The sequence below is a fragment of the Mustela nigripes genome, chromosome 4, assembly GCF_022355385.1.
Source record: "Mustela nigripes isolate SB6536 chromosome 4, MUSNIG.SB6536, whole genome shotgun sequence".
Lineage (NCBI taxonomy): Eukaryota > Metazoa > Chordata > Mammalia > Carnivora > Mustelidae > Mustela > Mustela nigripes.
This window is the reverse complement of record NC_081560.1, coordinates 116,867,664-116,892,823: the sequence shown is the minus strand read 5'-3', so window position 1 is coordinate 116,892,823 and position 25,160 is coordinate 116,867,664. Positions and strand designations below refer to the sequence as shown.

The 25,160-nt window shown below is 45.0% G+C and overlaps 1 protein-coding gene across 6 annotated transcripts in view; it reads right to left on the bottom strand.

Annotated features, from left to right (window-relative positions):
• The window catches only part of STAMBPL1 (STAM binding protein like 1), a 48,929-nt gene that overhangs the window by 13,635 nt on the left and 10,134 nt on the right, over positions 1-25,160 (bottom strand). For all 6 annotated transcript variants that reach the window (XM_059397392.1, XM_059397391.1, XM_059397396.1 and 3 more), the window contains exons 2-4: positions 9,004-9,086; positions 4,237-4,454; positions 1,196-1,271 (exon numbers count right to left, since the gene is read on the bottom strand). In XM_059397392.1, the coding sequence (XP_059253375.1) occupies positions 1,196-1,271; positions 4,237-4,454; positions 9,004-9,033 (324 nt within the window). In that variant the 5' untranslated portion in view covers positions 9,034-9,086. The remainder of the gene's footprint in view (positions 1-1,195; positions 1,272-4,236; positions 4,455-9,003; positions 9,087-25,160) is intronic.

The window sequence follows — 25,160 nt, the reverse complement described above, 5'->3', positions numbered from 1 at the left end:
CCATCCATCCATCCATCCATCCATCCATCCTCCCATCCATCCTCCCGTTCATCCATCCACCCATCCATCCTCCCGTCCATCCACCCTCCCATCCATCCATTTATTCAGCAAGCATAAACAAAGAAAATGTATATGATTTTGGAGAATGGTTTACCATGAGAAAAAAAAAAGAATAAAACTAAATCAGAGCAAAAGAGTCAGCTGGGCAGCTGGGCCCCCTCAAGTCCCATACAGAACAGCCTGAGTCTGAATGAACAAGAGAATTCCGTGGAAATTGCTACACAAGGAATGGCAGTGAGTGGCCCTTCAGATGAGGGTGTATAGAAATTTTTTTTTAATGTAAATGACCATTTGACAAAACCTGAGTTCTTACAGGCAGCCTCAGGCCAGACTTACTGGTAAGACAGCCTTTTCTCCATTAGATGGTCAAGCATCTTTGGAGAGTTACTTAAAATTTCATGTTGCAATTGACTTTGTATATACCATTTTATTTTCCTCCATGTAAGATCAACCCAAACTACGTAACACAGATACACAGGAAACATTTTTAAAATGTTATTTAAAAGTATATATATTCTCAGCTAAAAATACCGCTCACTCTATCAGGTTGCCAAGGTTGACGGCGAATACATAACTTTTCAGCAACTGTCTTCCTTTTCCTTGAGGCTATTTCAAGCCACCGCTTACCCTTAAACACTTGATTATGCCTTAAGCGAGTACCCCATAATACCTTCATAATAGCCTGCTTTTCCAGGTAGTACAAGAAAAGAACTAGAACTTCGGGGCCACTTTAATAATCAACACTAAGTTTCAGTTTTGGGGTTGAGGACTGTATGGAAGAATCAAAAACAGCCCAAATGACTCTCATACAAATCTGGGGAATTGGATCACCTTTCTTTCCAATCCCTGGGAGGAACAGGGAATAATGCTGTCTTCATACCACAAAGAGATTGAGCACATTCTTGATCATTTTCCTTTTCGGCCCCTTCCAGTTCCAATTAGACATCCCACACTGGCTCTGTAACAATGTTTAAAGGTTCCAAGAAGAAATCGGAACATCTTGCTTGGCTAATGGAATGAATTTTCTGTGCTCAAACTCTCCAGAGGATGAGAGGGAGGGAGGGAGGAGGAGGAGATTGATAATGGAGATGTATGGAGCATTTGATCCCCCGGGGGAGAATCGACCCCACAATACCTTCATAATATCCTGCTTTTCTGGGACTGCACATTGCTGGTAATCTCGATGGCTGGGAAGCTTTTCTACAAACAAGCTAGAAGAGAAAGTACATCTTAGTGTTACAGGGCAGAAAAAGCTCAGCGATGGTTTCTTTTTTTATTTTATTTTATTTTATTTATTCATTTTTAGTGAGAGAAAGAGAGAGAGCATGCATGAGCAGGAGGAAGGGCAGATGGAGAAGGAGAGGGAGAGAAGTAGATTCTGCCGAGTGTGGAGCCCAGTGGGGGGCTCCATCCCATGACCCTGAGATCATGGCCTGAGCCAAAATCAAGAGTCGGACGTGGAACTGACTTAGCCAACCAGGTACCCCCATCAGTGACGGTTTCTAATACAAGAAGGAAACTCCTTTTCAAAAAGGACGTGCTTAATCCATTATTATTTAACCTACATTCTTTCCATCAGCCTTTCCACCGAGGGCTGGCAAGATCATGGTTTTGGCATTCCAGGGTAGTAAGCTCGGCGGATGGAGCGCTGAGGTTAAGAGGCTCAGGACCCTCCCTAACAGACCCTGTCACTTCAGTCCTTCTTGGGTCCTGAGTGCCCAATCCTCCAGAGCCCTAGCTCTCTTGCGTGCCCTGCTGGCAACACTGAGGATGGTGTAAAAATGTTGAGAATTAGAAAGATCAACATAATCCCTTCTCACAGTTGAAAAAGACTCAAAGGACCACTGATAAGTCAGGAGTGCCATCGTGTCTGTGTGTCTCTATCAAACATTCATTTTTTAAAAGATTTTATTTATTTATGCGTGTGTGTGTGTGAGAGAGAGGGAGAATGAGAGTGGCGTGGAGAAGCAAGGAGCACGACGCGGGGCTCGATCCCAGGACCCCGGGATCACAACCTGACCAAAGGCAGAGGCTTCACCCACCAAGCCACCCAGGTGCCCTGATATCAAAAATTCTTAACTGCAAATTCACAGCTGAGAGAAATGACAGTCAGAATCCCTAGTGGATCCGAGGAGGTGCTAATTAGGAATTCATTATTTTTCCTCACCTTTTTGAGGAACAAGGGGCAGCAGAGGTAAAGGGAAATCCTTAGACCAAACCGGATTCACCACTTCCATGTAAAATGAAGATTTTGCTTTCCAAAGGGCAGGGAATTCTTGATTTTTGTTGGTGGTGGTTTTTTTTTTTTTTTTTCCTTACTGATGTCTCCTTAGCTGGTAGAACTATGTCCAGCTCATGATGTATGCTCAGTAAATATTTATTAATTAAAAAAATGTCCTTCCTTGATAGACCATGATGGGCTATCAATACTACTTATGATCAACTGATATGCAATACCTTATAATTACTGTTGTCTTCTCCCTCACAGATCACACATGCTCTTGTCACATTGCCCTACGGGGCATGGGGATGGTAAAATAACTCATTTCTTGGGTGAGAAAATTACGGTTTAAGGAGGCTACATAAATTGTTAGTTGCCTAAAGTCACTCTTCTTTCTAAATGGAATAAAGACACAAAGTTGGGAGTTAAAGAGAGCTTAGAGAAGTCTTCCATTTGGAGGTAAGAGAGATTTCTGCCCTTACGTCTTCCATTTGTAATAAGGAACTGAGGCCCACGGGGCGGAGAATTACAAATTGTCACGTGGTAAATGACGGAAGGGAATTCCAACATTCCAGTGATTCGCTAACTGCAGACAGAAGAGGGGCTGTTCGCTTTGCCACACTTACTTACCATCGCTGCTCTCCCTTCCATGAACGTGGACGAAAAACACCAGCAGAGGACAAAACAGAAATTTTAGCGAATGGTGACTTAGAGTTCAGAAATCAACGTTTTTGGGATATGTGTGCTATCACTGATGTCGAACAGCTTCCAATTCTGTATTTATCGTTAGCTCTCTAGAAACCAGCGGTTTCCCCAGGTAGGCTGAGTGTTGCCAGCCATCGGCTTTCTCAGAAGTTCTCAGATTAGGTCCCCAACTGAGCGAGGGACGTCAATCATCATGCGACTTTTAAATAAAGTCAGAGTATGGGGTTCAGGACTATGTCAGTAACAAGCATGTGTCTGATGGAAAGTAGGTTATTTTTTCAACAGTTTGACTCTCTTTTATACCTAGCACTATTGTACCGCTAAATAAATTACCTCTTTAAAAAAAAAATAGATCCTATTCATTTATTTGAGAGACAGAGAGAGAGCACGAGCATGAGCAGAGAGAAATGGCAGAGGGAGAAGCAGGCTCCCCGCTGAGCAAGGAGCCTGATGCAGGACTTGATCCCAGGACCCTGGGATCATGACCTGAGCCAAAGGCAGATGCTTAACCAACTGAGCCACCCAGGTGTCCCAATAAATTGCCTTAAAATACTAAGTAGGGATGCCTGGGTGGCTCAGTTGGTTAAGTGGCCACGGCTTGATTTCGGCTCAGGTCATGATCTCAGGGTCCTGGGATAGAGCCCCATGGTGGGGGGGCTCCAAGCTCAGTGGGGAGTATGCTTGAGATTCTCTCTCCCCCTCTTTCCTCCTGCTCTCTCTCTCAAATAAATACAGAAATCTTAAAGAAAAATACAAACTACAAAGCGAAACTGACTGCTGCTTTCTATCCCTGAGTCAAATCTTCTTTTAACTCCCCCTTCTCAAGCCAACAAGTCAAATTTTAAAACCCTTAATGGTCTGTTCCAGGTGCTGTGGACAGAGCTTAATATGGCTCCTGCTCTCATGAAGCCTACATTCCTGTGGGGGGGAGGATGGCACAAAATGACATATTCTTGGTGAAGAGTGACAAAGACAGGCACACACACGTCAATACCCTGCGCTCCTGTCCCCGAGACTCCCTCCATTCCTGAGCCTCAGGGATGCTGCGGGGACGCCTTTGAACACATTACTTGGTAACTGAAAAACCTGGGACAGTTAATGCTTTTGGAGATTGCAAAACTGGCCCGAATATGACAATGTTCCTGGAGCCCAAACCATCTCACTGAAATAGCATGTAAATATTTCCCCCCATTTTTCTCATTTCAAAGACCTCTCCCTACCAAAAAAAAAAAAAAAAAAAAAAGACTTACGTTATAAATTTATTATAGAGGACGAAGGCATTTTCCAAATTTCCTTCTTCCAAATACACCGACGCCATCCTCTCCATCTCCACTCCAGATCTAAAATAACGGCGCGGAGTGATGTCTTCCGTGATGGTAATGTTACAGCCAAGCTTGCTGAGGGCTCGGACTCGCTCTTCTGGACTCAGGGAAACATCCGTGTGGTCAGGCATAGCAGCTAACTTTTTCTGCAAAGCAAAAAATGAAATCTGAGTAGACATAGGAAATGAACAGGACTGAAATGACAGGTGTATTTTCTGTACTGAATCCCTGATACCAGTACCTAAGGAAGGCGTTTAGTAAGAGTTCATGGTAATGATGAAAGTGAAACCTTTGGCCAGAAACACATGGGCTTCACACCAAAAAGACATGCATCTCTACGATAGACACACCTTTGTGTTGGGGGCAAAATCTCCTTTAGGGTTCAGGGTACCATGCTGTGCCAGTTCCTGGGTATGCAAATGTTTTAGGTTATTTTAGGTAAAGTATCACTAAGCTTTGTGTCTTCATGGCTATTTCCATTCTGGCCCACGTGAAACAGGCCAACAGGCAGACTCTTGCCTGCGTAGGGCTCACGTCCTTCCGCTCTGAAGGGTCTCCAAGAGATGGCCTGTATTCAAAGTTACTCTTTGATTCAGTTCTCTTCCAGAACATATCCTGTTTAATAAGAAGATTTTAGGACCTCTGTGCTTCTTCACCCAGTGAATGAAACCCCACCAGTAAGTCCTCTTCAAGCCCATGGATACCTCCCATTTCTTTTTAACATAAAAAGACTCTTGGACCTGCACGTAATAAAGTACATTAACAGGCACGGCTAATTAGTCCCTGACTGAGAAAATAACGAAAGTCATTACTAAGAAAAAGTCAGTGATGTTAAGGCATACATTTGTATTTTATTCATGAAAATAGCATCTGTACACATTTGGGGAAAAAACAGAACGTATGCATTCAGGATAACTGTTCTGTGATTCAGCGGAAAGGTCAGTGCTTCGGAAAGGCAAAAATGTCAACTTCTTTTTCTTGTTAAAGGCCGTAGAGCAAATATTTGGGGCTTTGTAGGCCCTAGAGTCCCCACCACAACTACTTAAGCTCTGCTGAGGGACAAACGGCCACACACAACATGTAAGCAAAGGATCCTGGTTCTGTTTTAAAAACAAGTGTGTGACTTTGGCGCTCACACCCCCGTCTGCTGACCCCAGCTCTAGATCACTGCATCTCCAAGCCCACTCTATGTACCAGCACTGCCAGAATCAACTGGGAGTTTCTTCAAAGTACAGTCCCCAGGTGCCTAGGTGGCTGAGTGGGCTAAGCGTCTGCTTCTACCTCAGGTCATGGTCCCAGGTCCTGGGATGGAGCCCCAAGACCAGCTTCCTGCTCAGCGGGGAGGCTGCTTCTCCCTCTGCCCCTCCCCCTGCTCCTGATTTCTCTCTCTTTCTCTCTCTCTCTAAGTAAATAAGTAAAACCTTTAACAAAGTGTTTTTAAGAAAAAAATAAAAATTCCCCATGTCCTTCATGCTATTTGTTATGCTCCAAAAATAAGTGAAACCATATGATAGTTGACTCTCTCTGCTTGACTGATTTCACTCAGCATAATCTCCTCCAGTCCCGTCCATGTTGCTACAAAAGTTGGGTATTCAGCGTAACAAATAGCATGGAGGACATGGGGAGTTAGAGAGAAGGGAGTTGGGGGAAATTGGAAGGGGAGGTGAACCATAAGAGACTATGGACTCTGAAAAACAATCTGAGGGTTTTGAAGGGGTGGGGGGTCGGAGGTCGGGGTACCAGGTGGTGGGTGTTATAGAGGGCCCAGATTGCATGGAGCACTGGGTGTGGTGCAAAAATAATGAATACTGTTATGCTGAAAATAAAAAATAAATTAAAAAAAAATAAAGTACATTTCTTAATTAAAAAAAAAAAATTCCCAACAGGCCTCCCCTGGCATCGACAGATTAGAGGCGGGCTTGAAGAACCCAGGGTTGAATTTATGTTCCCCGAGGCACTGCCGCGTGCTGCCTGTTTGGGAAACGCTGCCTTAGACCCCTCTAGCATCCTTTGATCAATAGGAATGGAATTAGCCCAGAGCAAATTTAGCTCCCAGAACTGCCTCTGTCAGTCAAGGGCAGCGCCTTCCATTAAAAGGTCTGTAGAAACTTAAAAAAGAAATCCAGGTGGAATGGATTTTAGTCTGGCCAGGAAGGATGGATTCAAGCCATCAGGACAGGCTACAGAGTTCCATGCCTGGGGAGGGGGCCACCGTGGTGGTAATTCTGTAGCAGACAGAACCCTAGAGACCTGGAATTATTTTTTCGTTTTCTTCTTTTTTGTTTTTTTAAGATTTTATTTATTTATTTGAGAGAGCCGACGGCGGGGCTTGATCCCAGGACCCTGCAGTCATGACCAGCTCCATCCCAGGACCCTGAAATCATAACCTGAGCCGAAGGCAGATGCTGAACCCAATGAGCCACCCAGGCACCCTGATTCTTGTTTCTAAAGGGGAAATCTACAACCAGCCACAGAGGCATAAACCTGTTCTCCTCCCTGTTTCCTTCTCCCCGAGGAGGCTGGGGTCCTCAGGGCCTGGGCTTCCTAGCCCGGAAGTCTCCAGCGATCCCTCCCGCGACAAGGTGGCAAGTTCAGTTTAGAGCGGAAGGGATAAGGAGACTTGCGAGTCTCCTGGAGTCTGTCTCCAGGGCCAAGTGATAAAGAATAAAGCAGACACTGGATTTTCGACCTCGGCGTCTTCAATCAGTTCTCACTGGGTCCAGAATCGTGAGAAGAGGGAGGTGTGACCGCACACAACACCCAGCCCCGCCTCCAGGACCTCACCTTACCTGAAGGCACACTTCCTTCTAGCCAGACCCTGCTGGGCTGCTCCTACAGTTTTCGAAAAGACTTTCTAATTTCTGAGAAGCTGCTGGAGGCTTCCCCTCCTCAGAAGCAGGAATGGAAGCTTGCGGCGTCTCAGCCTCAGGCCTGAGCGCGGGCGTCTCGTCCAAGGGAGAAGCCCGGCACGTGGCAGCCACGCCACGCGCACCTGTTGCTCCCAGCAGCACCCGGGGAAAATGCTGCTATTCGACGACAGATAAAGGAGCCAATAGCATCAAAAAATGAGGAGAAAAAAAAAAAAAAAAAAAAAACTATGGAAATTAGCCCATTTTCCAAAGAGGGTTTCCAGGTTCCTACACGTGCAAAAGTAATTGGTCCACTCTTTATTACTAAACAGTCTGCACTGAATTATAATTATTTGTATGCAGTGTCCATGTTCCCTCAGGATGTAGCATATTCCTTGCAGCACAGACAATAATCAATACATTTACCAAATAAAGGAGGAAGAAGGAAACAGGTGCATTGTGATTATAACTAGATTTTACTTGGACGTGAAAATAAGATTTATTTTTCCTCTGTTGAACGGTCCTATCCTTTCCAAACTCAAAATTGATCTCAGAATAAATGAGGAAAGAGCTTCCTGTCTTCATCGATCTATCAAGTCGGGTTTGTGATATCTTACAAAATACAAAATATCCCAATGAAAAAGCCACAGTGTTCATTTGACACTGTCATGTCTACTAACATTTTAGTTGTGGCTAACACGTAAGACATGGAAAACACGTAAGACACTCCAAAAGGATGATCCCTTCCTCTGTGGGTGGGATCCCCCCGACAGCGCCCCGACAGCATGGGGTCTGAAAACAAAGAAGTTCCTACAGTTCTCCACTCCTCATCGTCTCAAAGCAACCAAGCCTCTGTGAAGGACGTTCCTGGCAAAGAGGACGTGGGCCATAACCTATTTCAGAGCAAGAACCAGGCCCTTCATTTCTTTCTTTCTTTGTTTTTTTTTTTAAGATTTACTTATTTGACAGAGAGAGAGCAAGCACAAAGAGGGGGAGTGGGAGAGAGAGAAGCAGACTCCCTGCTGAGCAGCGACCCCCCCCCCCATGCAGGGCTCGACCCCAGGACCCTGGGATCATGACCTGAGCCGAAGGCAGATGCTTAACCACTGAGCCACCTGGATGCCCCCTCCATTTCTCTATGATCTGGGGCTAAAGCTTTGCACGGGCAGGTGCTGGCTATCAGAGAAGGCTAATGATCATAACAGCTTCCCCTGATTAAGCCCCCATGATTGGCTGCGAACCGTAAAAATATTGTTCCCAATGGTTGTAATGTGCAAAGTAGAAAAACGGGGCCATGGAGGTTACATAATGTGCCTACATTCTCACCCTGAGAATGATCTGGGACACACAATATGTCCCTGCGATCCCAGGGCTCCTGTCACCCCTCCTAAGGTGTAGGAGGCTAGAGAAGGGAGAATGAGAGTTTTGAGCGTGCGGACCTTTGCACTGGATCCCAGAGCAACATGGACCTGTTGTATGTAGAATGTCTCCCTTGGTCGTTCCCACACCAGAGAAGCTTCCAGGTATTCTCCTTGAAGAAGTGGAGGCACAAAGGATGAAGTCTCTGCTTACGAAGTCGATTCTCAAGTGCCCCTCCCCCACCCTCTTGGAATCTAACCAGAGAGATTAAAATTTCTCACTTTTGTGGACAAAAAGAATTATTTTTAGTTCCAGTGAAGAGGGCTTTATTAGTCACTTCCTCATAGGAGGGGACCGCACAGATGGATAAGAAGCGACAAGTGCTCAACTTCGTGAAGGGAGGGTGACTCATTTCCCATGTGATATGTTTCTGTTCTTCTTTTCGGGTTTTCAGGCCGCGTGGAAGGTATGGGTTGGCGCTACCTACCAGAGAATTCACAGTAAACGGCTGATCCATCTTGTCCTGTCCGCAGAATGAAGGGGTTCACGGTCTCTTCTCAATCACTTCATCTGTTTCAAAGACAGAAAGCAGAGCTATGGTTATTATTTATTATTATTCTTATTTATTTATTTATTTATTTATTTTTAGAGAATCTGAGTCTCAAATCTCAAACCCCGGGTTATTTCTGGCTCAGAATATAAACACTTCAAATCGACTTACATAACCTGAGTTTTTAGAGAGACTTTGGAAATCTCCCGAAAAAAACAAAACGGCAGGTGGCTCGGTTTCCTTGAAAGCAGACCTTTGAAAACGGGGGTGGGACGAGACTTCGTGATTGCCTAGTGCGCAGTGTGTCTTCTGGGGGTTTTCTTACTCAGAACTCCACGCAGGGTTGTTAAGTGGGTTTACTTTGTTCTTGTGGTGAAGAGCTTGGACGCTGGGGCGGTGGCCTCCTATGTTGGGTGGAGTCCGTCTGGGCCTAAGCTAAGCTCTTCTAGTTGTGGAAGGCAGAATTGTAAGACAGCTCTCGGACTCCTGCTCCTCAGTCTCCATGCTCCCTTTGAGTGTGCAGGAGACCTATAACCGACTTCTAATCCACAGAACACAACAGAGGTGAGGGAATACTTCTCCCATGTTCACGTTATGTCACGTAGCAAGGATGAAGAGGTCTGTAGATAGATAAAGACGTCTGACCAGCCGGCAATGAATCAATCCAAAGAAAGATGATCCTGGGTGGGCCTGGCCTAATCAGGTGAGACCTTTCAAAGATTGAGACAGTCTCCCACTGGCCTGGAAGACTCAGCCGCCATAAATAACCACAGCTGCAGGGACAAGAATTCTGCTGGAAATCATGTCAGTTTGGAAGAGCAGCCCGAGCCTCAGATGAGTCCCTAACCCAGGGCAGCACCTCCCTTGCTGCCCTGTGAGCTCCTGAGCAGAGGAGCTGGGTTATGCTGTGCCCAGACACCAAACCCACAAAACTCGGAGGTAATAAGTGTATGGCCTCTAAGGCCATGACGCTTGTGGTGACTTGTAAAGCAGCACAAGAAAACAGGTGTGTCAGCTATGAGACTTTACGTACATTATATGGCCTTTTGTGGACAAGTGTTGTTGGGGGAAATAATGTGACCTATGTCATATCAATGCGATAAGGATGAGATGAGTTAGCAGAGGAAGTGCTTGGTATAGTTCCTAGCACAGTCAAGACTACAGAAGTGTCCGCTCTTACGATGGTCTTTAGTTTACGTTGTAGAACCTGAGGCTCGGAGTTACGTGAATGTGCTCGGGTTCAAACAGTCCCTCCACGAACATTCTCTCCTCTCTGACACTACTTGGGCTCCCACTCCATGACACCACTTCCCACTTCTAAATTTATTTTGGCTCTTTACTCCACAGATCATTTATGTGTTGCTGGACACAACTTCTCTTCAGTTCCTTACTCATGATGGGGGGGCGGTGGGTTAACCTACATTCATTCATTCTGATCATAGCATTCTGTGATTCTAGAAATCTCACCCATTGACCATTCAATCCTTCCGGCTTTTTTTCTGGCCTGAATCCATGCCCAAGAAACCCTCCACAGAAGGTCACATGGCATCCTTCATCCTCTCTAGTGATTCCTGGAGTAGACAGGAAGTTGGGTTTTTTTTTTTTTGTTTTTTTAAGATTTTATTGACTTATCTGACAGAAACCACAAGCAGGCAGAGAGGCAGGCAGAAGGAGAGGGGGAAGCAGGCCTCCCACTGAGCAGAGAGCCCAACGCGGGGCTGGATCCCAGGACCCCGAGACCACAACTCGAGCTGAAGGCAGAAGCTCAACCCACTGAGCCACCCAGGGACCCCTAGACAGGGAGATTTAAGCTTGTCGCCTGCAGGAATGGCCGAGAAAGTAACGACCTGGGGGGGGGGGTGCACACAGTCACAGTGTAGCTTAAAACCTTAGTTAATTCTGGTATTCTGGTATCTCAGAATGCAGGCAACATTATTTGGGGGAATTACAAGTCCTTGGTAAGAAGAAATAAACCAGGGAAAGGAAAGAAGAGAAAAGAAGGAAGGAAGAGAGAGAGGGAGGAAGGAGGGAAGGAAGGAAGAGAAAGAAAGACATTAAAACAGTTAAAGAGACAGAACAAAAAGGCTTATGGGAAATTTGGGGCTGGGTGGGGGGAAGGGAGGGAAGGAGACAATGAAACACTAGTTAGTCATTGACTAGGGTCTTGCAGAAGCCTAGAGCTATTTTTTAGGGGTTGCTCAGATCCTTACATGGAGAACAAACAATTTTAAAAAATTAAAAACATTGCAACAGTGCTTCTTAAACTTTACTGTATCTAAAAGTTATGCCAGCCTGGGGCTTATTTAAAATGCAGATTCCTAGAACTCACCCACAGGGCTTCTGTATCCAGCCGTTGTGAGCCCACCAAGCAGCACTGATGGTTAGGACACGGCCTGGGGAAATCTGACATGTGAGGTTTCCAAATAATACTTGCAGGGACGCTGTCTTTGGGGACGCATCAAGCAAGGCCCCTCGCTGCAAGCGAAGGCACCCACTCTTGAATTCATAATAAAATGGGAATATCACAGATTTCCAGGAGGGCCTGAGAAATGGGGATTGGAGGCTATGTAATCCCCCCAAATCACTCAGCAGCACTGGTGTGAGTGGAAGGGGGTCCCCCAGCTTCCAGCACAGCCACCAGCTGCCGTGTCTTGTTTGATGTCACCAGTTTCTAGTTCAAAGTATGAGATGGAGTTCTGTGGCTGGCGGAGCCCAGGTCACATGCCCACAGCCAGGCACCGGAAAATGCAAATGCCCAGCACTTGACACTTCCACGGGAGGCAGTGGGATGGGCCCAGTGAGAGAAGGTTCCTGGTGGCCAGACCCAGGTGCCCAAAAACAATGACCAGCGGGCACAAGACTCAAACCAAATTTTCTGTAATGATCTTCTGAATGTACAAAATGCATAATTCAATAGATCTTGAACATGGGCTTTTATTTATTTATTTATTTAAAGATTTTATTTATTTATTTGTCAGAGAGAGAGGACGAGCAGGCAAAGTGGCAGGTAGAAGCAGAGAAAGAAGCAGGCTCCCCCCTGAGCAAGGACCCCGATGCGGGACTCGATCCCAGGACCCTGGGATCATGACCTCAGCAGAAGGCAATGGCTTAACCGACTGAGCCACCCAGGTGTCCCGAACATGGGCTTTTATTACCTTGCCATAGATGCAAACCCATCACTATTAACGCCCACACATAAACTTACCTATAATTCACCAATAGAAACTGACTCCCTCAAATGTAAGATGAAAGAAGTTTATAGATGGGTCGGTCAACTCATTTCTTTGGACCATGCACTCCTCAGAGGGAGCGGTCTTGTCTGAATTTTTTTTTTAACCACTAATCCTAGCATCTATTATTTCCAACACAATCTGTTACCCAAGTCAACATAGCCAGTGACGTTCTCTAGACCAGTAGCTGTCCAGCTGTGCGGCAGGATCCCCAAGACCCCAGTGAGGGGTGTGCAAGGTCAGCATTATTTTCATACTATCCCTCAGATGTTATTTGCTCCTTTACCATCTATCTGTCACGGTTCTGCAGCAGAGATGTCCAGAGGGGGGATGGCTTATTTGCATATCCCTGTCAATGTCGTTTCAGTTTTTAATACAATAAATATAAATCCATAAAGACCATACAGGCAAAGCTTGTGAATATCCTTCGTAATTTTTAAGAGGGCAAAGGGGTCCCAAGTCCAAGACGTTTGAAAAACACTGCTTTAGGGGTGGCTGGGTGGCTCAGTGGGTTAAGCCTCTGCCTTCAATTCAGGTCATGATCTCAGGGTCCTGGGATCGAGCCCCGCATCGGGCTCTCTGCTCAGTGGGGAGCACTGAGCCTGCTTCCTCCTCTCTCTCTGCCTGCCTCTCTGCCTACTCTCTGTCTGTCAAATAAATAAATAAAATCTTGAAAACAAATGCTTATTGAAAAACACTGCTCTAGACCAACCATGCAAACAAAACAAAACAAAACCTCGCCATGTAACTTCAATCTAAACACCAAAAGTGTGGTCCAGAAGAATCTAAAAGGAAAAAGTACATGTTGAGTGTCACCCTCCGTTGGTGCTACTGCGGTCCTACTAAAATAATTTTAAAAACTGAGGGCAGGGGCTGCTGGGTGGCTCAGTCGGCAAAGTGTCCGACCGTTGACTTAGGTTTCGGTCGTGATCACAGGGTCGTGGAATCGAGTCGGGCTCTGTGCTCGGCTCTGATCCCCCCTCCCTCGGCCCTTCTCCTCTCTAAAATAAATATATAAATCTTAAAAAAAGACAAAGAAAACTGAGGGCACCGTGGGAGGTGCCTGACATAGACCCTGAGACCCAGAAAAGCAAATGCCACAGACTGCCAGTATTTGAGATATCCACTCTTTTTCTCAAAGAAAAATACAATTGTTAGCTACTATATAGTGGCCCCAGTAAAAACCTACATTTTTCCAGCCTGCTTTGGCCTTAGATATGGCCATGTCCCCAGGCCCTGCCAGGGAGTGTGAGCAGAAGTACTGTGATCAAAGTCTGGATCCTGCCCCTAGAGAAAGGGAGCCGGCCTCCCCCACCCACTGGGGCCCTTCCTGCCCGCTGACGCTGCCATGCAGGTGCACGAGCACAGGAGCCCAAGGCACGGCAAAGCAAGAAGAGAGAGGAAGCCCTCCAGGCTGCTGCTCATGCTCAGACCGGGACAGAGACAAAGGTCTGTCTTGTGCAATACCGTGTTCTGTTTAGGCAGCTGGACGTGCATCCCGACAAATGTCATAGTTTAACCTAGAAAGGGTGATACAGCGCAGCCCGAGGGAGACCGTGACCGACACCAGTAAGGACACAGGTATCCTCCATCAGGGGGATCACGTCCTCCATCACATCCCCAACAGCCGGCTTGGCTGCCTCCATGCCTTTGCAGGCAGTGGCAGAAACACCCTCCTCCCTCCTGTGACCTCACAACTCACCCAAATCCTGCCCAGCCGGGGAGAGCCTGCATACTTCTTTAGACTTCAAACTTCTTTAGATATTAAGCTCCAGCCCCGAAGACAACATTTGACTGTTATAAATGCTTAATTTTGTTGTTACAGAAAACTTTAAAAATTCTAAGTTAGTTATCAATATTTTAAAAATGGGGAGATTTCATATAAAAATTCAGGTTTTAGCTTCTCCTTAAAAAAAAAAAAACAACACAGAGGATCTGGCACCACTGGGCCCAGTACTTGGGACATTTGTTTTTATCGTCTATCGTGAGTTTAGAACAGTACCTGCTACATGTACATATTTGTTGTGTGAATGAGGAAGCAGTTCCCTTAAAGTCTAGAATATACTCTCCACCACATTCCCAGACATATAACAAAAATTTGGTAAATTTTTGGATCTAAATCTGTGCTAAAATATGTCCCCCAAGCACCTGGGTGGCTCAATCATTAAGCGGCTGCCTTTGGCTCAGGTCGTGATCCTGGGGACCTGGGATCGAGACCTACATGGGGCTCCCTGCTCAGGGGGAAGCATGCTTCTCTCTCTCACTTCCCCCGCTTGTGTTTACTCTCTCCTTGTGTCTCTCTGTCAAATAAATAAATAAAATCTTTATAAAAAAAAATATGTCCCCCAAATGCACCAGCCTTCAAGAATTTACAGGTAGCTCATTTAATTCTCTTAACACACATCTGTTCATTAATTCAGTCACATATTCGTTCAACAATCATCAACTGGACATCTAGGATATACCAGGCATTTTTCCAGGCATGCATGAACAAAACTGGCAAAGATTCCTGCCCCTTGTAGAGTTTATATTCTCATTGGAAGAGACCGGTAAACAATAAACATTTTAAATACATTGTATAATAAGTTAGAAGGTAATATGTGCTTTTGAAAAAAGAAAAAGAGCAAAGGGAAGGAGAAGCTCTGTGGAGGGGGTAAGCTGGGCAGCAGATGACAATATGAAACGGAATTTTCACAGTAGGTCTTATCTGAAGCCAAAAATGAAGCAAGGACTTGTAGGAGATGAGGGAAAGGAGAGAGATGGTGCAAAGGCCCTGAGGCAGAAGCATCACGTGCTTGAGAAAGAGCAAGGCAGCTGGCTGGAGTGGCCGGCCAGCCTGATGCTGGCCGCACCACGTTCTTCTGCTCCTCACCTGTCAGCAAGGATTGTAGGAAGCAGGCCAATAATGACTTTAGGTGCTAAAGATAAGATAAACACTGGAATATGGAGGATCAGAAATAAACAGCAGAGAATGTCTAAGGCAGAAGGGAAGTACTCGGCATCATGCACCAGTAACACCTAAGTTCCCTTTGGAAGTGGGGGCTCCAGGGGCACAGAGCAAAGGCAGCCTCTGTGGCCGGCCTGGCTGGGGGTCCCGGCTGCATCGTCCTCTTGCCACTCATCCTTCCTGGGCCCTCCCATTCTCACCTTCTTCACGCACAACTGGGCTCATCACTTCGGAGGGGCCCACAACCAGTTGCCAACATTCACCAGGAAGGCCCGATTCAATCCCAACGTGCTCCCTAGCCTCCCTCCACCCCGGGGTGGGGGCACATTTCTGTGACTTCGTAAATCTGAACCACAGGCCACAGATACATTTTAAAGTGAAGCAGGCCCCTTGAGAATTCTTTCTGTTTTAGAGCCCCCTGTCTTCTTGCCCAGATCTCCAGGCCCTTTTCCTCACTGTAGCCTCCAAGGACACACCATTTCCCTCTTCCCATGACTTTTTAAAGAAGTTGAGGGGGAGTATCTGACTTCTGTGAATCTGGGCATGCAAGGGATTGGGGAACTGGTAAAAAACATATATACTGGGGTGCCTGGGTGGCTCAGTGGGTTAAAGCCTCTGCCTTTGGCTCAGGTCATGATCCCAGGGTCCTGGGGTTGAGTCCTGCATCAGGTTCTCTGCTCGGCAGGGAGCCTGCTTCCCTCTCTCTCTCTGCCTGCCTCTCTGCCTGCTTGTGATCTCTGTCTGTCAAATAAATAAATAAAATCTTTAAAAAAAACCAAAACCTATATATTCACTGAACACATGGAGGCCAACTCCTATCCCTGCTGCCCAGCTAAGGGGGACCTCCTGGAACCAAGGAAACAATTCCCAACCACGCCCAGGGCGGATGGGACAGAAAGCGGGTCTCACTTAGAAGTGGCCTGGGAGGGGGCAGGACCCTTTCCTACCTGATGCCTCACAGCTCTGAGTTTGTGAGAGTTTATTCTCTCTCTGTGCCCACAGATTTACAGCCTAGGAGCAGAATTTCTTTTGAATTTGGGGTCCCAATGGGATGTCTCCCAATCTCAATTTCCCCCTCCCCCACCCCTGCAAGGCAGTGTGAAAGCAGCTCTACTGATGCTGCCTTTGCTTTAAAAACCAGCTGCTGGGGGCTCTGGGGGACTCAGCCGGTGAAGCATCTCCCTTTGGCTCTGGCCATGATCTCAGGGTCCCCGGATCAAGTCCCACATCCGGATCCCTGCTCCGTGGCGAGCCTGCTTCTTTCTCCGCTCTTCACCCAGCTTATGCTCTCTTGCTCTCTCAAATAAAGAAATAATCTAAAAATAAGTAAATAACTGAAAATAAAAACCAGCCACAGATAATGCCAAGAATGAAGGAGAAAATATCTTGCCTAGCACAGTGTTTATCTCATGACCTTTTACTTGAATGTCTTTAACTTTCCTTTTCTTTCTTTTTTTCCTTTTTTAGGGGGGCGGGCTTTTTTTGTGGCTAAGCTCAGAATTCTGATCCACTTCCATGCACACAACCGTATTTTCCCGAATACCGGGGGTGTCTACCGGACAGTGAGCAGCCCCCTCCGGGAGCCAGCCAGCAGAAGAGGCAGCGAGGTGAGCTCCGGGGCGTGTCCTTTGCTGGAGGGCCCTGGCACAGACCAACCGGAAAAGCAGGAGCGCCCTGCCAGCAGGGGAGAGAGGCTGGGAGCACCTCGAGCCACCTCCCAGGGTCTCACTTCTAATTGGCCAACCAGCAGCCTTTCTGGCCCCCGCTGGGTTAGAGTTCATGTTTTTCAGGAACCACACGACAGGGTGCAATTTACTGTGGCGGAGAGAAATAAAGGAAGTGCTCCTAAGCGAGGCTGTGAGCTGCTGCGTCAGCATCTGATTTAGATAAAAGGTGGTACAGGGTCATTCTCACGCCTCAAAGGACAGGGGCAGAGAGAGGAGTCTCCCAAGTCACTCTCTTGGCGGGTTGGAACCGGCTTTAGAAAGGAAATGACCGAGATCCACACGCGCTGTTCACTTTAATAAAAGATTTAAAAATTCAGGCAGTAAAACCAAAGATTACTTTCTCTTATCCTCCTTGGTTAGTATCTGCAAATCAGAAATATGCTGATACATTGTCTTTACAAAAGGCTGATACATTTAAAAAATAAAAAAGGCTGATACAGGTCTTCACAAATAAGAGGACACCTTATTTGTTCTAAAACACGGAGAAGATGAATATGAAATCTGATAAGAATATTAGAAATTGCTTTATTGCATTTTCCCCCTGTATTTGTTAAGTTCCCTATGGGAGTACCTACCAGATGTCAGGTGCTCCTCTCTTACCCCTAGAGGGATAGTCCAGATTAAACACACAACAGTGTGGTTTAGATTAGATCAATCAGCAAGAATGCAGTTGCTACAGGAAAAGTGATTAAATAAATTACGGCTCCAATACATGTTTTACATTACTTCAAGATAAGTCTAGGCTACATTGAAAGCTATCAAGTCTCACTTTGGTCATAAAGTAATTATGTCTCATAACATAATATGATTTTGATCCTGACACCAGAAGGAAGGGGCGGGGACCTTTAGCACCCACAGCTTGGGCTTTGGGGCCATATACACCAGTAGGAGAACCCAGTTTCCACCATTTATTAGCTGGAATTGCTATGACATCTTTTTTTTTTTTTTTTTAAGATTGTATTTATTCAAGGGACGGCACAAGCAGGTGGGGAGAGGCAGAGGGAGAGGGAGAAGCAAACTCCCCGCTGAGCAGGAAGCCCGAAGAGGGATTCGATTCCAGGACTCTGGGCTCATGACCTGAGCCGAAGGCAGCCACTTAACCGACTGAGCCACCCGGGAGCCCCTATGACATCTTACATAACCTTTTCTGTGTACTTTATCTTCCTCTATTAAATGTGGGAAAAGAACAGCCTTCTAGAAGAACTCAGCTGAGCTTAAATATTTGAGAAATATATACATTAAGGTAAAACATAAGGTAATAAACAGAAGTTCTATTACAGAACATCAGCTGTTGAGCTGCTGAGTTTTACCCTACAACTATCCTCCTCTGAACTGTCACCACATAAGATGTAAGCGTCATTGTTTGAGACACTCCCAGGATTCTGTGAGATATTGCCTAAGTGATACGGGGTTACTCTGGCAACATAATGAACTCTTCAGCTTTGTAATTCCAATGGCAAAAGTAGTGAGTCTGCATCACTAAAATAATAATAACACAATTTTGTAAGATTTAACCACTTTCGAATATCTTCTCTGATTAAAATATAATTACTGTTTAACTCTTTCTTGATGAGTCAACCTTATTTCAGTGTACCTGCCCACAGCAATGCTTTCCTATTTCTCATTTGCTCTTGTCTAGAAAATCAACTAAAAAAGAACTGCTTTACCAAACTTCTGTCTGACTTCGGTCTTTCTGTCCTTTTAGTTTTAGATCACTGATGAATAGTTTACATTTATTTGTAAAATTAAAGTGGAGACTAGACATGGGTCTCAAGGACACGAATCTTTTTTTCCCCCCCCTTCCAATGTCTTCTATATGAGTAAGGTAAGTTCTGGGCAGGTGAGGATTACTGTCGCACTATACATCACCTTTAATATAGCAAAAAAAGCTATCATTATCATAATAAGGACTATGAACAGGAAGCTTTCCTTCCCTGGGTAACTGGAAGAAAGCACTAACCCTCACCAAAGCCCGAACAGATAGAGGGCATTTGAGCCTAGGGATCAGACATGCAAACTCCAGGGTCAGACCACCTGGGTTCATATTCTGACTCCAACCATTAAATGTAGGGTCACAGCTTCTGCAGCTGCAAAGTGGGGTTGAGACAGTAAGAAAGGAAAAAGCTCTTGATAACCGTCAAACAGAGAGCACGATGCTTGGTGCTGAAGAACGACCACACCGTTACCTACATGTTACAGATGCGGCATCAAGAGCCCAGAACAGGTAAGCAACTGAGCAAGTGGTGGGGCGGGGACTCAGGACTAGGTGCACAGGATCCCTGAGTTCAAGGTCAAGCAGCATGCCGTAGTCGATGGTGAAAATCAGGGCAAGGTCAGATTCTTGGGGCTTGGATAAGGATGGTAGGATTTACTGCAGAAATGAAAACTCATGCCTTTGAAATAATGTAAGCCACACATAGAGATGGGGGTGGCTGGTGGTGTGGAGAGTTGGGGGAACTGGGGAGAAACTTCTAACTACAGATCGGATTGTTTTAATGGTTCCTGGAATATTAGGGTTTTCTGCTAAGCTAAAGTTTTCTATTTTTTTTTTCCCGTTTCATCTGTTTGTCAAATGCAGATAGTCAGTGTTCTCTTTGGGTGTCCTGGGGTGCCTGGGTGTCTCAGTCCGTTAGGTGTCGGACTTCTGGTTTTGGCTCAGGTCCTGATCTCAAGGTTGTGAGTTTGAACCCCATGTTGTGCTCCATGCTCAGCTCGGAGTCTGTTTTAGATTCTCTCCTTCTCCCTCTGCCCCCTCCTTCTGCCTGTCCCCCTCCCCCTCCTCCCTGCTTTCTCAAATAAGTAAATAAATAAAATCATTTCAAAATAATTAATTAATTATTTAATTGGTTGGTGATTATAGCTCCCTTTTCTTTCCTAATATAAATTATTTGTGAGTTTTCCTCTTTCTTTCTGGATTAACATTGTCAGAAATTTCGCTACTTCATCGATGATTTCCAAAGAATCACCTTCTGGGTTGGTTTATCCTTGCAATCTTATTTGATTAATTTCTGTTCTTATTTTTATTATTTCATTACTTTCACCATTTTTAGAATTAAGATACCACTTCATTTCTAGTTTCCTGAGGATTGTTCCTTGTTTTCTACAGTTTATGATTTTTCTGCATGTGTATTTAAGCAGAGAAAAGAGAGAAATGAAATTTTACTTTGGCATTACAAATACCTGATTCATAATCTTCTCTCTGCCAAAGAAAGAAAAGGGCACTCATTCCCTTCACTTGTTTTCTAGTCTGTCGACTGACCACCTGGAATATGGAGTTGAGATATTCAGACACATAATTATTCTACCAAGACACAGTTCAATTCAGAATATGTGCTGGTTTTTAATTTAAGTTCTAAATTGTGGTATTCAAAAGGCATTTCACGTGCTCATAAATGTGCTAATTTCAGATTCTGTTTTTTTTTCCTCTTAATGAGATGATCCAATTAATATGCATCATAAAACACTTAGAAAATGAATCTGGGTGTCGGGGAAAAAATCCACATTTTTACACAATTAATTTGTCATCTTAAATCCGTATGAGCACATTAATTTTGTTATTCTGCTGTTGAGGTACTAAAATTTCCTGGAAATTATCCCTACAAAAAATAAGCCCTCCAAAAATAAATAAATAAATAAAAATAAGCCGTCACTAAGTTTTAATGAATCCTTTAACATGCTTCCTTTTTTTTTTTTTTCCTGCAATAAGCCTGCAACAAAATACTATCCAGGAGTTATCTAATTCGATGAAGCATAATGAGTCAGAATAAATTTTTTAAATAACCTCATTTTCTTGCCTGCCAGTCGCCTGAAGCTCGGAGCTATAAGGTCAGTCCTTGGGCATTACGAATCCATTTTATTTAATTTTCCTAAGTTTCCTAAGGACAGTCCGTGACCAGGATGAATCAAGCCTGGCACTTCTACTCAAAAGCAAAGGCTGTCCTCGAATATTTCTTGACAAGCATTTCTCTGACATTCCCTGACCACAGGAATTTTAAGTGTTCCACACGTTCCTGTGGATAGCAGCAATCACATTTTCGGTTTTGTTCTAGACAGTCTCTTCGGTGCAGTAGACCAAAGCAAAATCGGCTGTGTCCTTCCATAGCCATGCCTGGTGGTCCATTTTAAAATGTTTAAGGAGCCCCTCATGCTGCCAATGTGGTTAGCAAGCACCCGGCTGGCTGCTGGGCCTGTGGGCTCACCACTCACTCACTTCCTAGTTTCCGGCCTTGTCGCCAACATCCTCTACCCTGATGGGAAGTTTCCCCTGAGTGTGGTTCCTGGGCCACCTGCACTGTAATTCCTTGGTAGAGAAGGAGAGTGTCTGTCACAAGAAAACAGATTTCCGGATGCCACCCAGTCAGATTTCCTGAGGAGACTGCCCCACAAATCTCTATTTTTATCAAGCAGCCTAAGAGATGCACAAGGAAACCTAAGGTTAACTACATCAGATTAAACTGCTGTAAAATGGCTACAAACACCCTCCTAAAAACCTGGCCTTCATCAGCTGCCTATTCCCTACTGCAGACCGAGCGTCTCCTCTGTGATGTGGAGGTGTCTGTCCCCCCATACCTTTCCTCACCCTGCTCTCAACTATTAATTTTCTGTCTTTTCCGTTAACGTATCTTTATCTCATGAGACATGTTTTTTCATGACTCAAACTGACACTGCATTCGAGCATTCGCACTGTGTCTTCAAATGTCTTCCATCCCCTTCTGCGAGGACACCCAACTGTGCTTTCTCACATCTTTCATACAAATAGTGCTGGCTCCAAGTAAATCCAGCCTTTCATGTATTTGTACAACATTATTTATTCGCTGATAGGCTGTGCTAGGAGTTGAAGTTACAACAGTGACTAAAGAGACTGATCATATCTGATCTTAGGACATGAACAATCTGCTAGGGGCAGGGTGAGGCAGAGGCGTGTGGGAACTGCTACAAAGACAAAATACAGGAAAAATAGACAGTTCTGCTTGCTTCCCCCCCACCCCAAAGATGCCTCAGACACAATAGTGTGTCTTCCTCTGTGCAGGGGGAGGCAGTGTTTTGCTCCATTATTATTATTATTATTATTTTTTAAAGATTTTATTTATTTACTTGACAGAGAGAAATCACAAGTAGGCAGAGAGGCAGGCAGAGAGAGAGAGAGAGAGAGGAGGAAGCAGGCTCCCTGCTGAGCAGAGAGCCCGATGCGGGACTCGATCCCAGGACCCTGAGATCATGACCTGAGCCGAAGGCAGCGGCTTAACCACTGAGCCACCCAGGCGCCCGCTCCATTATTATTGATGTCAACTTTGATCTCTTGTTTGAATCAAGTCTGTCAGCCTTCTTCCCTGTAAAGATACTATTTTTTCCTTTGTAATTACATAGTGTCTTGTAGGGAATTACTTAGAGAACCTGCAAATACACCTTGGCACACTAATTGTAGCATCCAAGATGATTCTTGCCTTAACAATGATTACTCTGGCATCTGAAAATAGTGAATTTTCTATTTCCATCCTCCCTTCGACATTTCTTAGTTTAGGTGGCATTTTTGGTTGAACATTGTTTAGTTTTTGTACAAAATGCTTTAATCTCAGCCTGTTAAATGGTTCCATCTCTTCTTTATTGTATCCGGATTTTTCATCGTTTTTAAAAAAGATTTTGTCTTTTTGACAGAGACAGAGACAGCATGAGCAGTGGAGAGGAGGCAGAGGGAGAGGGGGAAGCAGACTCCCCCACTGAGCAAGAATCCTAATGAGTGACTTGATCCTAGGACCCTGAAATCGTGACCCAAGCTGAAGGCAGACACTCAACTGACTGAGCCACCAAATTCACGAATGCCCAAAAAACTCCAAAAAATGTGTTTATCAATATTTTCCTTCAGTAATTTTATGGCTGGATATTTCTGCATAAATAGACCAATAGCCTTTGACCTGTGTGGAATTAGTTTTTGTAAAGAGTAAGACAAGGCTACAGTTTTCTTTTACCACTAGGTGAAATGGCCCTGAATCTCCTTGATCACACTTAGCTTCTTATTTAAATTGCAACTCTGCCCCCTAAGGTGATCTGCCCAAACTAGGCACTTAGTACTTAGGTATTAAATTAAAGTATTCTTGGGGTGCCTGGGTGTCTCGGTGGGTTAAGCCTCTGCCTTCGGCTCAGGTCATGATCCCAGGGTCTCTGCTCAGCGGGGAGCCTTCTTCCCCCCTCACCACCTGCCTCTCTGCCTACTTGTTATCTCTCTCTCTGTCAAATAAATAAATAAAATCTCAAAAAAATTAAAATAAATTAAAGTAGTCTCTGCCAGTTATACTTCAATAAGCTGAAAGAAACAAAAGTCTAGCAGCAATGGATAAAGTCATAGAGAACAGGAACTGGCACCCCATGGGATGGTAGGCAACCATGGATGCGGAACCCCAGATCTGGACTGAGCAGTGAAAGGATTGGAGAAGGATAAATGGTTTACTGAGGGAGATTCTGAGGAGAAGACGTAGACCTTGGAAGGTAAGTGAACACACCGAGGCATGGGAGCACAAGCAGGCAAAGATACGATCCGTTCTGGCACTGACAGGAATGGCAGACGGCCGGTGCTTCTGACTTGCAAAGAGGAAACTTCTCCCTCACCTCAACGAACGGCATCAACATCTAATCAATTGCAAAACACCTGGCAAGACCTGGAAATAGACCCCTTGGGTCTGCGCCTGAAGTCCACAGTTAGTCTGCCACCGCACATACACACACGTGCACACACACACACGTGCACACACAGATGTGCACACACGTGTGCAGACAAACACGTGCACGCATGCATGCACGCTCATGGAGAAACGTCAGACTCACCCAAAGGGAGGGAGTTTCCATAAAACAAATGGCTATTGCACAGGGCACCTGGGGGTCTCGGTCGTTAAGCATCGGCCTTCACCTCAGGTCATGATCTCAGGGTCCTGGAATCTGAACCCCACAAATGGCTCCCTGCTCAGCAGGAAGCCTGCCTGCTTCTCCCTCTCCCATTCCCCCTGCTTGTGTTCCCTCTCGCTGTCAAATAAATAAGTCTTTCAAAAAAAAACCAAGAAAACAGCAACTGGCTATTGCTCTTACAAAGTGTCAAGATGATGAAAGACAGAAACACTGAGGAATGGTTTCAAATTAAAAGAGAACACAGAGACAAGACCACAAGATGCCAGGCACGATCCTGGACCATTCGGACTCGGAGGAAATGTGAGTAAGAGCTGTGCATTAAATAGCAGCAGTGGGACAGTATTACTTTCCAGATTTTGAGAACTACTGTGATTATGGAAGCTGTGAATATTGGGGGAAGGGGGAAAAGGATATACAGAAAACCATGTACTATTTTTGCAATTTCTCCAAAGTCTGACATAATTTTATTTATTTATTTATCTATTTATTTTCAATAAATAAATGTTATTGGGATGCCTGGGTGGTGAAGTCAGTTAAGCACCTGCCATCGACTTAGGTCATGATCTCAGGGTCCTGGGATCGAGCCCCACATCTGGCTCCCTGCTCAGCAGGAAGCCTGCTTCTCCCTCTCCCAGTCCCCTTGCTTTGTGTGCTCTCTCTTTCTGACAAATAAATAAATAAAATCTTAGAAAAAAATAAAAATAAACTCTGACATTATTTTAAAGCATTGTTTTTAATGCTCAATTAGTACCTTAAAAATCCCTCAGCAAGGAAAAAAACAACAAAAGGAAGAGTCTCCATCCCTTGCAACAGTTATAACATCAGTTGCTTCTAAAGCGTAGGGAGCATTTGCAGAAAAATAAGAAAGAGAGTTCAATAAAAATAAGCAAATGGAATAAACAAATCACAAGAGGAATATAAAGGACTAAGTAATGTGAAAAAACCACACATCTGAACAAGGTATCTTCATTTATTGGATTGAAGAAAGTTTACATGATTGATACTAAATGATAATGAGGATTGGAAGAAAAATTGTCATTTTTTAAATAATATGCATTCCTGTTAACCAAGCAATTCCGTATCTAAGATTTCCCCTTGGGCCAAATAATGTCACACACACACACACACACACACACACACTCCTCTCTCTCTTTCTCTCTCTCATATCTCAGCATGGTTTAAAAATATGAAAATTTACGGGGCGCCTGGGTGGCTCAGTGGGTTAGGCCGCTGCCTTCAGCTCAGGTCATGATCTCAGGGTCCTGGGATCGAGTCCCGCATCGGGCTCTCTGC